Consider the following 14,093-nt stretch of genomic DNA (forward strand, 5'->3'; position numbering starts at 1 on the left):
CCCCACGTAACTGTAATTGTGAATAAGTATACATCTGTGTTGTCTTTCTTAATGGACCCATGGGATTCCTCTGTAGAGATAGACATGCCACATCTCACCATCCCCTGTTATAGGGCAATGAGGCTTTTTTGACTTTTCTCTATTATTGACAATGCTGTGATGAAGACAGTTTGTACATGTTTTTAAATATATATGCTCCATTTTTAAAAAAGAATATGCAGCTAGAGTTTATTGCTAATTTAAACAATAGAAAAATTAAATTGCCCAATTGCTTCCCACAAAGCTGGGCCAACTCATATGCCGGGCACTCAATGAGGGTTCACAATCTCTCATCCTCATGAGCTAAGTATCATGACTTTTAATATTTTAGCCAATTTTGTGGCTGAAAAATGAGGTTTGCATTGATTATTCCTGACTTTGAGCACTTTTACAAATGTTTATTTCTTTTCTTGTAAATTTTTTGCTCTCATTTCTTGCCAGTTTTTCCAACTGAGGTGTTTTTCTTCTTTAAAAGTACTTTTATTTATTTTTGTCACACAATCAATACATGCCATTTGCCAACTATGTGACTGAATTAGTTACCTTCTGCTGCTTGACAAATTATTCTACAATAAGCAGAACAAAACAGTAAACATTATTTCACACAGTTTCTAATGGTCAGAAATCCGGGATCAAGTGATTCTCGCTCAAGTCTCTCATGAGATTACAGTCAAGATGGTGACCAGAGCTGCAACTATCAGAAAGTTTGACTAGGATCCCCTTCCAAGATGGCTCACTTCCAAGGCTGTTGGCAGGAGGCCTCAATTCCTCTTCATGTTGGTTTCTCCAAAGGGCTGCTTGAGTATCCTCAGGACATGGTCGTTAGCTTCCCCCAGAGTGAGTGATCCAAGAGAGAGCAAGGAGGAAGCCATGGTGCCTACTATGACCTAGTCACAATCTGTGACTTCTGCCATTTAACAATTTTTAAATATACAATTTAGTGACTTTAATTACATTCACCATATTGTTTTACCATCACCACTATCCATTTCCAAAGTTTTTCATCACCTCAAACAGAAGCTCATTATATCAAAGCAATAATTTCCCATTCCCCCTTCTTCTAGCCCCTGGTAATCACTAATACACCTCTGTTCCTATGCATTTGCCTATTCTAGATATTTCAGTTAAATGAAATTATACAATATTTGTCCATTTGTCTGCCATATTTTATTTATTAGAAACAGGTCTCTAAATCCAGCCAATATTCAAGGAGAGGTGATCTAGACTCCACTTTTTAGAGGGAGGACTGTTGAAGAATTTGTGGGTGTGGTAGTTAAGGTTGTGTGTCAACTGGGCTGGGCCTAGTTGAATGGCTGGGCAGCTGGATGTAGTTATTCCCCATGGTGAGACTGATAATTAACTCCATGGTGGAATCTATTGGAGCAGCTAAGTGGTCTGCTTCCAGCACATAAGAAGCAACTTTGAGAAAGGTCTCCAGCTGATGGCACGCTTGAACTCTGCACGTAGCCAAGTCTTCATTCAGCAGCCTGCCATGCTCTGCTGATCTTGGGACTTTTAATGGATTTGAATCAATGGCCTGCCATGTTGTTTGGTAATATTGGACTGTGCCTTTTCACTTGTCGACCATGGGTTTGTCAGCTTCAGCAGCCAGCAGCTGCCTGAGTGAAGAGATGTCTCTAGCTTCAGTGGGCCAGGAGCAAGAGACAGAGTTGAAGCCCAAGGTTGAGGGGCTTTCACCCAGCCCCTAGAGCCTAGCACTTTGAACTCAGACTTCTAGCCTCCAAAATTGTAATGGAGTAAATTCCTGTTAGGAGCTCTGGTAGCATAGTGCCTAAGGCACTTGGTTGCTAACCAGAAGACTGGCGGTTCAAACCCACTAGCCACTCATCGTAAGGAAGATGGGGCAATCTACTTCCGTAGTGATACTGCCTCGGAAATCCAAGGAGGGGTTGCTATGAGTTGGGTCCAATTCGACGGCACATAACAATAACAACAACAACAAAATTCCTGTTTATTAAAGCCATCCCATTTGTGGTATATTCCTGTCAGAGTAGCACTAGATAACCAAAAAAGTGGGCCTGTTTTAAAACTGTCACAATGGAAGTACCTTTATTTGTAATATCCAGAGAGATCCTGCTGTCCTACATTGTTTAGTAGCTCATTGTCCCTTTCTTGTGGTTTGGAGCCATCCTTTCCCAAGAGACTGTGAGCTGCCCGAAGAACTGGGGCTGTGGTGTCTTATGTATGGTGCCAGGCAGAGGGCAGTCATTCAATAAACATTTCTTTATCTGAACAGAACAGGAATTAACCTGGCCATCTCAAGAACTTTGTCACCAGTTCCACTATGTGCTCTCTCAGTCCTTGTTCATGTGTCCCACACACAGTCCTTGTGTGATCTCCCTTACATGACTCAGAGTCAAGAGAAAAAAGAGAAACCATTTTACTTATTAAAAGTAATTCATTAAAATTAAAATGGAAAATTCAGTTTCTATATGCATTACAACATTACAAATTCTCCATGGCCACATGTGACTAGTAGTTACCATATTGGACAGTATATATATAGAACATTTTTATCATCACAGAAAGTTCTGTTGGTCTAGAAGGAAAACAACCTTTTGATTTTTGGCCCATTTCAGTGGAAGATCAAGCATGATAACTTCGTAGTCTCCTGTAAGTTTTCTCCTGATGGTAAATACATGGTCTCTGCCTTGGATGTGGATCGTGGAATCTGTATAACGGATGTGGCAAGCGCCACCACTGTGTCACAAGTCAAAGGTGAGGCTGCATAGGCTTCTTGTTCTGTTCTCTTAGCCATGGTAATAGCCACCTGGCATTTGACTGATGATGAGTTTTGATTGCTTTCTTTGATGAGACTGTAATAATACAAGCAACATCATTGAGGTTGGGACACTGATTGGTAAATGGACAGTTTTTCCAAAACTGTTGCTCCTCGTTTCCATTCAGTCTCCCTCTTGTAGTAAATGAAACAATGTTTGTTTCCAACTTCATGTGGCTATTTAAAGTCTCTAATATTTAATGAGTGGAGGCTCAGCCTTTGCACATTTTTACCTGAATGTTTAAAATATAAAAATAATTCATGTTCATTGTATTCCTGGGTGTGATACTGTATTGTAGGTATGCAAGATGGGAGAAACTTGGCAAAGGGCATATGAGATCTCTCTGTACTATTCCTTACGGCTGTATGTGAATCTACGATGGTCACAAAATAAAACATTAAAAAACCTACAAAATCATTGTAAAAATAGGTAAATATGTAAAGTAAAAAATGAAAACCTTCTGTCTCCTCCTCAGAGGTACCTATTATTAACAGTATGTTTTTTTGGGGCTTTCCTGAGCTCTGTACATGTGCACGTGCATGTGCACATGTATGTGTGTGTATGTTTATGCACATACCTACTACTTCCCATATGTTCTTCTTCTTTTTTTTTTATTTTTTTTAATTGTGATTTGGGTGAAAGTTTACAGAACAAATTCATTTCCCATACAACAGTTCATATACATTTTTATTTTTCATGACATTGAGTGCAATCCCCATACTAAGAAAGCTGTTGTTTTCTTCCCATTTTCTCCCTGTGGTTACCTTTTCCCTGTGTCCTTCTTTCCTATGCATTCTTGTTCTCTGAGCTATCTCCCTGTACAAATACTGCCCTTCTGATCTCCCATGGTTGATTATTCTAAGGTGAGTACCTACTTGGTATAAATGTTCACCTTATATACCTGCTATTGTTTGGCTGGAAGCCATGGAGTGAGTTCAATACCAGGCCCAAAGGGTGACTAGGAGTCACCAGTCTCTATGAGACCAGTAAGCCTGGTCTTTTTATGATTTTGAGTTTGTTCCACATTTTTCTCCCGCTCTATTCAGGATCTCCTATTTTGGTCCCTTTCCAAGTGGTTGACAGTTGTTGCTGGGCACTGTCTACTTCTTCTGGTCTCAGGGTCATGTTGGCTGAGGTTCCCATATGTTCTTTATGTTTACTTTTTTACCAGCATGGAGCTGTGATATGTGTACTGCCCCACAGCTTGCATTTTTCACTTACTCTATCACTTCATGCTCACACTCCAAGTTTCAGCTGCATACCATGCTTCTTCATGCTCATTCCACCTCCAGGCCTTTGGATATGTTGCTCCTTCTGCATGCAATATTTTTTTCCCTTGCCTCCCTTGCTAACTTTCAGGTCCTTCCCTTGGTCCTTCAAGGCTAGACTAGGCTCCTGCTGGCTGGGAGCCATCATGTACTATGTACTCCTCAGTCTACCCTTGGCATGCCCACAGCTTGTTGCTAGCCCAAGCATGTCTCCTCTCAGGCTGGGAGCCTTTCCAGGGTAGGGAACAAGTCTGCCATATTCATTGCTCAAAGCCTGGTACACAGTAGGAACTCAGAAAATGTTTGTACAAATGGCTAGTACCCTGTGGACACTGAGGTCATGTTTCTACAATGTGGTTGCTGACTGGGGAGGTAGTGGCATGCACATGGCAGCTTATGTAGAACACGTGATAATAAGTAATTTTTCCTGTGTCTCAGATCATCACAAAAGGTCGGTAACAGCATGCTGCTTTGACCACAACAGCCAGAAGGTGGCTTCCGTCTCATCGGACAGGACCATCAAGATCTGGGATGTTATGTCCCAGGCCACACTGCTTACCATCACAAAGTGAGGAGGGGCCTGACAGCCTGGGCACCATCCTGCAGTGAGAAGGAGGGCAGGATGTTCCCACTGTGCCCTCCCAGACTCAATGTGATACCTTACCTGACACCTTCCACTTTTGAGCCAGTGTCCACATGGAGGCATCCATGACTTCCTCATGGGAGCTACCAGGAGTCTGGAGACAAGCAAAGGAAGGAGGCAGGCCGGCCAAGGAGAAACCCCCAGCTATAGCCACAATGGGTGTCAGATGCATTTGTTTTATTGTGAGCCAATGCTGGAAAGCATTGTTTGGAGCTCCTACAAAAATGTGAATTGCCAGAATCTCTTGAAAAATGGAAACATCTTATGACCTGGGGCCTTGTAGGTGGAGCAGTCCCTCTCCAGCAGGCCACAGGCCCCTCAAGAATGTAGACAGAATGTAGATACCCCCTGTCACTCTACCTGACCCACTCATTTGTGGCCCAGGCCAGGCTTTCCTGTGGTGATCTGGTCAGGGGTTAAGAATGTTGAGATTTCCACACTGGTTTTACCACTTACTATCTGTGTGATGTTGGACCTCACTTTCCTCCCCTGCAAACTAAGCATAATAGTGGTGCTATGAGTTGGGTCCGACTCAATGGCACATAACAACAACAACAACAGCAACACCTGCCTCATGGAGTGTGGCGTAGGAAAGGCTGTGATAATTCAATGGTAGAAGTCTCACTTTGCATGTGGGAGTCTTGGGTTCGATTCTCAGCCAGTGTACCTCAAGTGCAGCACCAGTGGCAATCTGCATGTTATTTTGATGCTGAACCAGTCTCAGTGGAGTTTTCAAATTAAGATGGACTAGGAAGAAAGGCCTAGTGACCTACTTCCAAAAAATCAGCTGGTGAAAACCCTATGGAGTACAACAGTCCAATCCCATTGTGCATGGGGAAAGGCAGCTAAAAACAACAACCTCTTGAGGCTGATGTAAGAGCTGAACAAGATAATACACAGGAGTCCTTAGCATAGTGCTGGCCCCATGGTGGGCTCTCAGCATGTGTTCTCTGAAACTGAGAGACTTCTATGGAAACCTAGGTCAAAGTGAGATGTATAGCTGAAGGAGGGGCTGTGGGGTACTCCCTTCTGAACCACAGAGAGCTTGGTCACTGCTCCTTAGAGTCAATGGGTGGTGGTAGTGAGAGAAGAGGGGCAGCAGAGGTAGCACAGCTCTGGCTGTGGGCAAGTGTTGCAATCCATGCCACTCTGTTGCCCCTGTGGTGATGGTTATGGACAAGATCAATAAGAAAAATATCCATAGGTATGTTTTATTTATTCTTTTTTTTGTGTGTGTGTGTGTGATTCACCTGAATTTGTGATTTTTCTGGAAACATAGCTTTTAATAAGAAAATATAGATGCAAGGAATCTTAGTGATACAAGACAAGATGTGTAATCTGTGCAGTTACACAGGGTCCCATGCTCAGAAGGGCCCATGCTTGGTTTAACACTCTGCTGTTAATATCTTGAAAATTTTAATCATTTTTTAACAAGGGACCTTGCATTTTAATTTTGCACTGAGACCTGCAAATTATACAGCTTGCCCTGCTAGAGGGTTTTGAAAAGTCATAATCCCAGCTGATTTTCGAAGTTTGCAAAGAGTAAGCATAAGCACTTTATTATAATTTTTTGCTTTAACTGCTAAACATAATTTAGAAGAATCAAAAGGAGAAAGAAAGTCTATTGTATTTAGTGGCATTTTTGCTTACTGTGCTCTTTCTTCCTAATGTTCTAAGTTTCCTTCTTTTATAGTTTCCTTTTTGTTCAGAAAACTTTCTTTAGGTTAGATCTGAAAGCCACAAACACCCTTAGTTTTCCTTCATCTGAAAATATATTGATTTCCCCTTAACTCCTGATGGATAATTTTGTTGGATATAGTAATCTGAGTTGACAGTTCTTTACTTTTAGTACTTGAAAAATGTTGTGCCACTTCCCTCTGGCCTCCAAAGTTTCTGATGATAAATTTTCTGTCATTTGAACTGCTTATCCCCTACATGTAAGACACACCATTTTTCTCTTGCTGTTTTCAAGATTTTCTCTTTAGTTGTCAGAATTTAATTATTATGTGTCTTGGTGCAGATTTCTTTGGATTTAGCCTGTTTGGGGTTCACTCAGCTTCTTGAATCTGTAGGTTTATGTCTTTTGCCATGAACAGGAGAGAACCACTTTGTAATGGGATCTAGCACCAAACCTGAAAAAGGCTAGTTAATCTATCAGCTGCCACTGGAGGCTTTTTATCTGTTCTTTTTCTTCAAGCCACAAAGCAATGTTTTTCAATTTGGGGAAATTTTGGCCCCCAGTGGATATTTAGCAATGTTTGGAAACATTGATGGTTGTCACAAATTGAATTTGGGGGGCACTACTCTTAGCTAGTGTGTAGTTTAGATGCTGCTAAACATTCTACAGTGCACAGGACAGCTACTGCAACAAAGAATTATCCAGTACAAATATAAAAACTGCCAAGGTTGAGAAACCCTAGAATAGTGTGATAGTCAGATGCAATTAATATCTGGGCCATGGTGAGCAGTGATCAAAAGAATAAGGTCCTTTAGGTCACATGAGATCAGACCCAATGCCCCTCTCCCCCACCCACTCTCACGAATGTCCTTGGATGCTCCAGAAGTGAAGTGCTAATGTGTGCACTGTTTCCATCTGTGTTTCAGGGCACACACCAATTTAATCTCAAACTGCTGTTTTACCTTCAGCGGCCATTTTCTGTGTACAAGCTCTTGGGATAAAACCTTAAAAATATGGAACATCCATACAGGAGAGTTTCGAAGTCATGGAGCCTGTGTGACTTTGATGCAGGGTCATGAAGGCTCTGTGAGTTCTTGTCATTTTGCCAGAGATGGTGAGTAATTAACATATAGAACTATGCTGTAACTGCGGGAATGCTGGGGCAGAGTTTCTCATGTTCAGTTCTTAGGGACTTTCCTTATTACAACACAGAGAAGCGATTTCCCATGATGTCACCAATGAACACGGGTTATTTTCCATGAGAACAAAAAAGGTCAAGAGGGAGATCCATAGGCACATGCTTGCTAGTGACAGGCACTCAACTCAATATTGTTTAAGCAACAAAATGAATTTATTAGTTCCTACAATGGAGCTCATCTGTCATCTGGAAGCTATGCCACCAGTATTTCAAACACCAGCAGGGTCATCCTTGGTGGACAGGCTTTAGCAGAGCTTTCAGACTAAGACAGGCTAGGAAGAAAGACCTGGTGATCTACTTCTGAAAAAATTGGCCAGTGAAAGCCTTATGAATAGCAGCAGAACACTGTCTGATCTAGTGCCAGAAGAAGAGCCCCTCAGGTTGGAAGGTACTCAAAATATGACTGAGGAAGAGCTGCCTCCTCAAAGTAAATAGAGTCAACCTTAATGATGTTGATGGAGTATAGCTTCCAGAAATTTCATTTGTTGATGTGGCATGACTCAAAATGAGAAGGAACAGCAGCAAACATCCATTAATAATAAGAATGTGGAGTATATAAAATATGAATCTAGGAAAATTGGAAGTCATCAAAAATGAGATGGAACACATAAAGATCAATATCCTAGCCATTACTGAGCTGAAATGGATTGGTATTGGCCATATTGCATTGGACAATCACATAGTCCACTATGGGAGCTCTGGTGGTGTAGTGCCTAAGACATTTTCCTGCTAACCAGAAGGCTGGCGGTTCAAACCCATCAGCCACTCCTCAGAAGGAAGGTTGGGCAATCTACTTCTGTAGTGATACCACCTTGGAAACCCAAGGAGGGGCTGCTGTGAGTCAGATCCGACTTGATGGCAGTGAGTTTTTTTATTTTTTTTTATAGTCCACTATGCCAGGAATGGCAAATGAAGAAGAATGTTACTACATTTGTCATCAAAAAGAACATTTCAAGATCTATTATGAAGTACAATGCCATCAGTGATGTTTAATAGTCATACGCCTACAAGGAAGACCAGTTAATATGACTATTATTCAAATGTGCACACCAACCATTAATGCCAAAGATGAAGAAATTGAAGACTTCTGCAAATTCGGCAGTCTGAAACTGATTAATCATGCAATCAAGATGTGTTGATAATTAATGTTGATTGCAATGCAAAAGTTAGAAATAAAGAAGAAGCATCAGTAAGTGGAAAATATGGCCTTGATGATAGAAGTGATGCTGGACATTGCATGATAGAACTTTGCAAGACCAACAATTTATTAATTACAAATATCTTTCTTTAACAACATAAATGATGACTATACACATGGACCTCATTAGACAGAATACCAAATGAAACAAAATGAAACTCACTGCCATTGAATCGATTCCGACTCATAGTGACCCCCTTTGGGTTTCTGAGGCAGAAACCTTTACAGAAGTAGATTGTCCCATTTTCCTTCCATGGAGAAGCTGGTGGGTTTGAACTGCCAACCTTCTGGTTAGCAGTCAAATTCCTTAGGCACTATGCCACCAGAGCTCCAGAGATGGAATACACAAGAATCAAATCAACAACATCCGTGGAAAGAGACAATGGAGAAGCTCAATATCATCAGTTGGAAGAAGGCCAGGAGCTGACTATGTCACAAATCATCAACTGATCCTATGCAAGTTCAATTTAAAGCTGAAGAAAATTAAAACAAGTTCACAAGAGCCAAAGTTATGAGTATATCTCACCTGAATTTAGATACCATCTCATTGAATACTAATGACTGAAGACCAGATGAGTTGGGAGATGACATCAAGAACATCAAACATGAAGAAAGCAAAAGGTCACTAAAAAGACAAGAAAGGAAGAAAAGACCAAAATGGACGTCAAAAGAGACTCTGAAACTTGCTCTTCAATTTGGGTGCTCTGGTGGCATAGCGCTTGAGGCATTTATTTGACTGCTAACCAGAAGGCTGGCGGTTCAAACCCATGAGCCATTCTTTGGAAGGAAGACTGGGCAATCTACTTCCATAGAGATACTGCCTCAGAAACCCAAGGAGGGGTCACTGTGATTTTGAAACTTGCTTTTTAGTTTACAGTAGCTAAAGTAAATGAAATAAATTGATGAAACAAAAGAGCTGGACAAAAGATTTCAAAAGGCAGCTAGAGAAGACAAAGTATTGTAATGAAATGTGCAAAGATCTGGAGTTAGAAAACTGAAAGGGCACACATGTGACATTTCCCAAGCTGAAAGAACTGAAGAAAAATTCAAGCCTCAAGTTGCAATATTGAAGGACTCTACAGGAGATAATATTGAACTTGTCAAAGATTTCTTTTTACTTGGACCCACAATCAACACCCAGGGAAGGAGCAGTCAAGAAATCAAACATACTGCACTAGACAAATCTGCTGCAAAAGATCTCTTTAAAGCAAAGATGTCACTTTGAGGACTAGGTGCTCCTGACTGAAGCCATGGTATTTTCAATTGTCTCACTTGCATGCAAAAGGTGGACAATGAATAAGGAAGACCAAAGAAGAATCGATACTTTGAATTATGGTGTTGGTGAAGAATTAGTATATACCATGACTGCCAGAATAAACAAATCTGTTTTGGAAGAAGGACAGCCAGAATGTTCTCAGAATTGAGGATGATGAGACTTTGTCTCATGTGCTTTGGACATGTTATCAGGAGGGAACAGTCCCTGGAGAAGGACATAATACTTGGTAAGGTAGAGTGTCAGTGAAAAAGAGGAAAAACCTTCAATGAGGTAGATTGACCCAGTGGTTGCAACAATGGGCTTAAACATAGCAAGATTGTGAGGATGGTGCAGGACCAGCATTGTTCTGGTTTACGTAGTGTTGCTTTGAGTCAAAGCCAACGTGGCAGCAGCTAACTACTACAACATAATGAAAAATCCAGGAGCAGGCCCGACCTCAGTCATGGTTGGTTCTAGATGCTCAAACACTGTCAGGAACCCAATTCTTTCATTTGGTGTCTCAGCTCAGCTTTTCTCTTGTATTGGCCTCTCATTTCAAGGTGGCAAAGATGGTCCTGGTGGTCCAGGCTAACATAGTCCTAGAGAAAGAGAGACATCTGCATTTTCAGATAGTGTCAGTAGAATTCCTGGGGGAAAACTCCCATTGGCTCAACTTGGGACATATGCTTATCTCTGATTCAATCACTTGAATGGGGGATTAAGGGCTCTGATTGGCCTGGTTAGGATACTTGCCTACCTCTAGATCAGTATCAGTTTCTTCTGAAACAGAAGGACTAAGTGTAGGCAAAGCGTGGTCCCCCACAGGAAACTTGAGGAGCTGTTGCCATATGAAAGGGTATGGATGTGAGCAGGGATGATGAAAGGTAGCTGCCAATGGTGGTGAGCCACAGTGAAAGAAGTGACTCTTTGTAACACACAGAAGATCAATATTATACTACTCCTTCCCTAATAGGAGTGTGGCTTGCTTTGTGTGTCCAGGGTGGGGTGGTTCCCTGTCTAGTACATACATTGTCAAGGCTAACCTTGAGAAATGCCAGGGCATTTCTGAACAACTTCTCCTCATCAGAAGTATCCAATGTTCATGCCAGCCTCAGAATCCCACTATGGGGGAACTCCACCAGCTTCTCTCCTTGTCTTTATTGGGTTCAGAGACATGTAACTGGTTGGGGGCCATTGAGCCACACCAGGAAGGAGCTTCAGTGTCCTCAGATTGAGCCACAGGGGCATGTTACAAATTCATCCCCAACCCACTTCAGCTTCACCAGAGGAGGAAGTACTTGGCTGGGGAAGATGACCCCCTCCTCAAGACTTTTTTTGTGTTGCAGCCTCTTTCCTTGTGTCTGGTGCTTTTGACAAGACAGTGGCTATTTGGGATGTAGGAGAAGGCTGCCGGAAGTTCTCCTTGAAGGTAGGAGTGGGTCAGATAGAAGATGAGTATAAAATGAAGCATCATCCCATAGTCATTCTGTGCTGGTTGCTGGGTGTTAAGGATATAGTGGTAGAGGAGACAGACCAAGATGCCCCCTAATGGAGGCAACACCTCTGTGGTGAAGGACAAACAAAACCAGCAAAATAATTATCAACAATGATGGGTGAAATAGAGAAATCTGAAAGGTGTCATGTTAGAGGTAGAGCCCAAGGACAAATCCAGAGTAGATAAACAGAGAAGGTCTCTCAGAGAAGGTGGCATTTGAGCTGAGAATTGGATGGCAAGGAGGAACTGGATGAACAAGAATCTTGGGAAAGGACATTTCATGGAAACAGAACACTAAGTACAAAGACCCAGAGGTGGGGCAATGTTCAAGACCAGCAGAAACTACCAAAGGGACAAATTCCCTAATGAAGGATGCACAGAACGCTTTGTGGGAATCCAAATTAGGGCATCATCAGAGTGTTTTTGGCTGCAGGTTAGAGCAGACTTAACCTGGAATGGTTCTATAACAAGGAGATGGATTATCTAACACAGCAAGAACGCAGAGGTTAATCAGTTACCAAAACCCAACCAAACCCATTGCCTTTGAGTTGATTCTGACTCCTAGTGACTCTATAGGACAGAGTAGGACTGCCCCATAGGGTTTCCAAGGCTATAAATCTTTATAGAAGCAGACTGCCTCATCTTTCTCTCATGGAGCAACTGCTAGGTTTGAATCGCCAACATTTTAGCTAGCAGCCCAACGCTTTCCCCAGAGCCACCACCAGAATTCCGAGAGCCCCTCCCCCACACTTAAGATCTGTGCGTACTCCTGAATCTTGCCATGTCATGGTCATCCCTGGCTCTGAATTCTTGTGTCCAGGGCTCTTGGTCTCTCTGCTCCCTTGGCCCAAATGTAGAGTGTATGCCTTTGGGTACCACAAAGTTCAGGCCTCTGGGGCCCAGACTATCTGAGCCATCTTTCCCAAGAGTGTAGGGAGGCAAAAGGAGTTTACATCAAAGCAAACTAAACATCTTAAAACTGAATGTGAAACCTCCCTGCGTTTAAAATTTGGTTTGTACCTCTATCAGGTTGTCCTATTTCCTTTTCTCTTTTCTTCTCTCTCTCTGTTCTTCCACCCTCAAATTCTTGCCGTTTCCTTAATTGGAGCAGTTAAACCTTTTCTATTGCCTCCTTTCCCCTTGTCACACCACATTGACTCACTTTCCACCTCCTTCCATATGGAAAAGACCAAAAGAATACAGACGCTGATACCAGTGGAAGGTGGGTATTTGCGTGTGTGGAGCCACCCCCAGAGGAAGGCCAGTCCTGAGACCAGTGGAAGGCAGATGTTTGCCCCAGGAGCAGGCCAGGTAAGTGAGCAGGGCAGGAGAGACCAGGAAATGAGCAGAACAGTTCAGAGCAGCTAGGGGAGACAAACTTGTCTGTCAGTTTGTCCTACTGTGGTGGCTTGAGTGTTGCTGTCAGGCTGGAGGCTATGGCACTATGGACAAGTTTCAGCAGAGCCTCCAAACTAGAACAGACTCAGAAGAAGGAAGAGACCATCCACTTCTCAAAGATTTGGCCAATGAAAACCCTATGAATAGCAGTGAAAGACTGTCTGATGTATTACTGGAAAACTTTACAAATAGCCCTGAAACACTGTGCGATATAGTGCTGGAAGATGAGCCTCTCAGGTCAGAAGACACTCAAATTAGATTGAAGAAGAGCTGCCTCCTCAGAGTAGAGCTGACCTTAATGATGTGGATAGAGTAAAACTTTAGGATCCTCATTTGCTGATGTGGCATGTCTCAAGATGAGAAGAAACAGCTGAAAACTTCCATTAATAATGGGAACATGGAATGTACAAAGTATGAATCTAGGAAAACTGGAAGTTGTCAAAAATGAAATGGAATGCATAAAGATTATGTGAGCTGAAATGGACTGATTTTGGTCATTTTGAATCAGACAATCACATGATCTACTATGCTGGGAATGACAAATTGAAGAACAATGGCACAGCATTCATCATCACAAAGAATGTATCAAGGTCTATCCTGAAGTACAATGCTGTCAGTGATAGGATAATATCCACACACCTATGTTGTTGTTGTTGTTATGTGCCATCGAGTCAGACTCGACTCATAGTGACCCCTCGTTGGGTTTCCAAGGTGGCATCACTATGGATTGCCCAACCTTCCTTCTGAGGAGTGGTTGGTGGGTTTGAACCTCTAGCCTTCTGGTTAGCAGTCAAGTGCTTAGGCACTGTGCTACCAAAGCTCCTATGAGGAAGACCAATTAACACTACTATTATTCAAATTTATGCACCAACCACTAAAGCCAAAGATGAGGAAATTGAAGATTTTTATCAACTTCTACAGTCTGAAATTGACTGAACATGCAATCAAGATGAGTTAATTATCACTGGTGACTGGAATGCAAAAGTTGGAAACAAAGAAGAATCACTGGTAGTTGGAAAATATGGCCTTGGTGATAGAAATGACACTGGAGATCACATGATAGAATTTTGCAAGACCAATGACTTATTCATTGCAAATACCTTTTTCCAACAACACAAAT

The 14,093-nt window shown here is 42.1% G+C and overlaps 1 protein-coding gene across 1 annotated transcript in view; it reads left to right on the forward strand.

Annotated features, from left to right (window-relative positions):
• Positions 1-14,093, forward strand: part of WDR88 (WD repeat domain 88) — a 65,673-nt gene that overhangs the window by 34,225 nt on the left and 17,355 nt on the right. Inside the window, exons 5-8 of the mRNA XM_007954351.1 lie at positions 2,640-2,778; positions 4,547-4,676; positions 7,356-7,543; positions 11,427-11,509. Coding sequence (XP_007952542.1) covers positions 2,640-2,778; positions 4,547-4,676; positions 7,356-7,543; positions 11,427-11,509 — 540 coding nt within the window. The remainder of the gene's footprint in view (positions 1-2,639; positions 2,779-4,546; positions 4,677-7,355; positions 7,544-11,426; positions 11,510-14,093) is intronic.

Source organism: Orycteropus afer, unplaced genomic scaffold, assembly GCF_000298275.1.
Source record: "Orycteropus afer afer isolate SDZICR_OR568_19922 unplaced genomic scaffold, OryAfe1.0 scaffold00459, whole genome shotgun sequence".
Classification (NCBI taxonomy): domain Eukaryota; kingdom Metazoa; phylum Chordata; class Mammalia; order Tubulidentata; family Orycteropodidae; genus Orycteropus; species Orycteropus afer.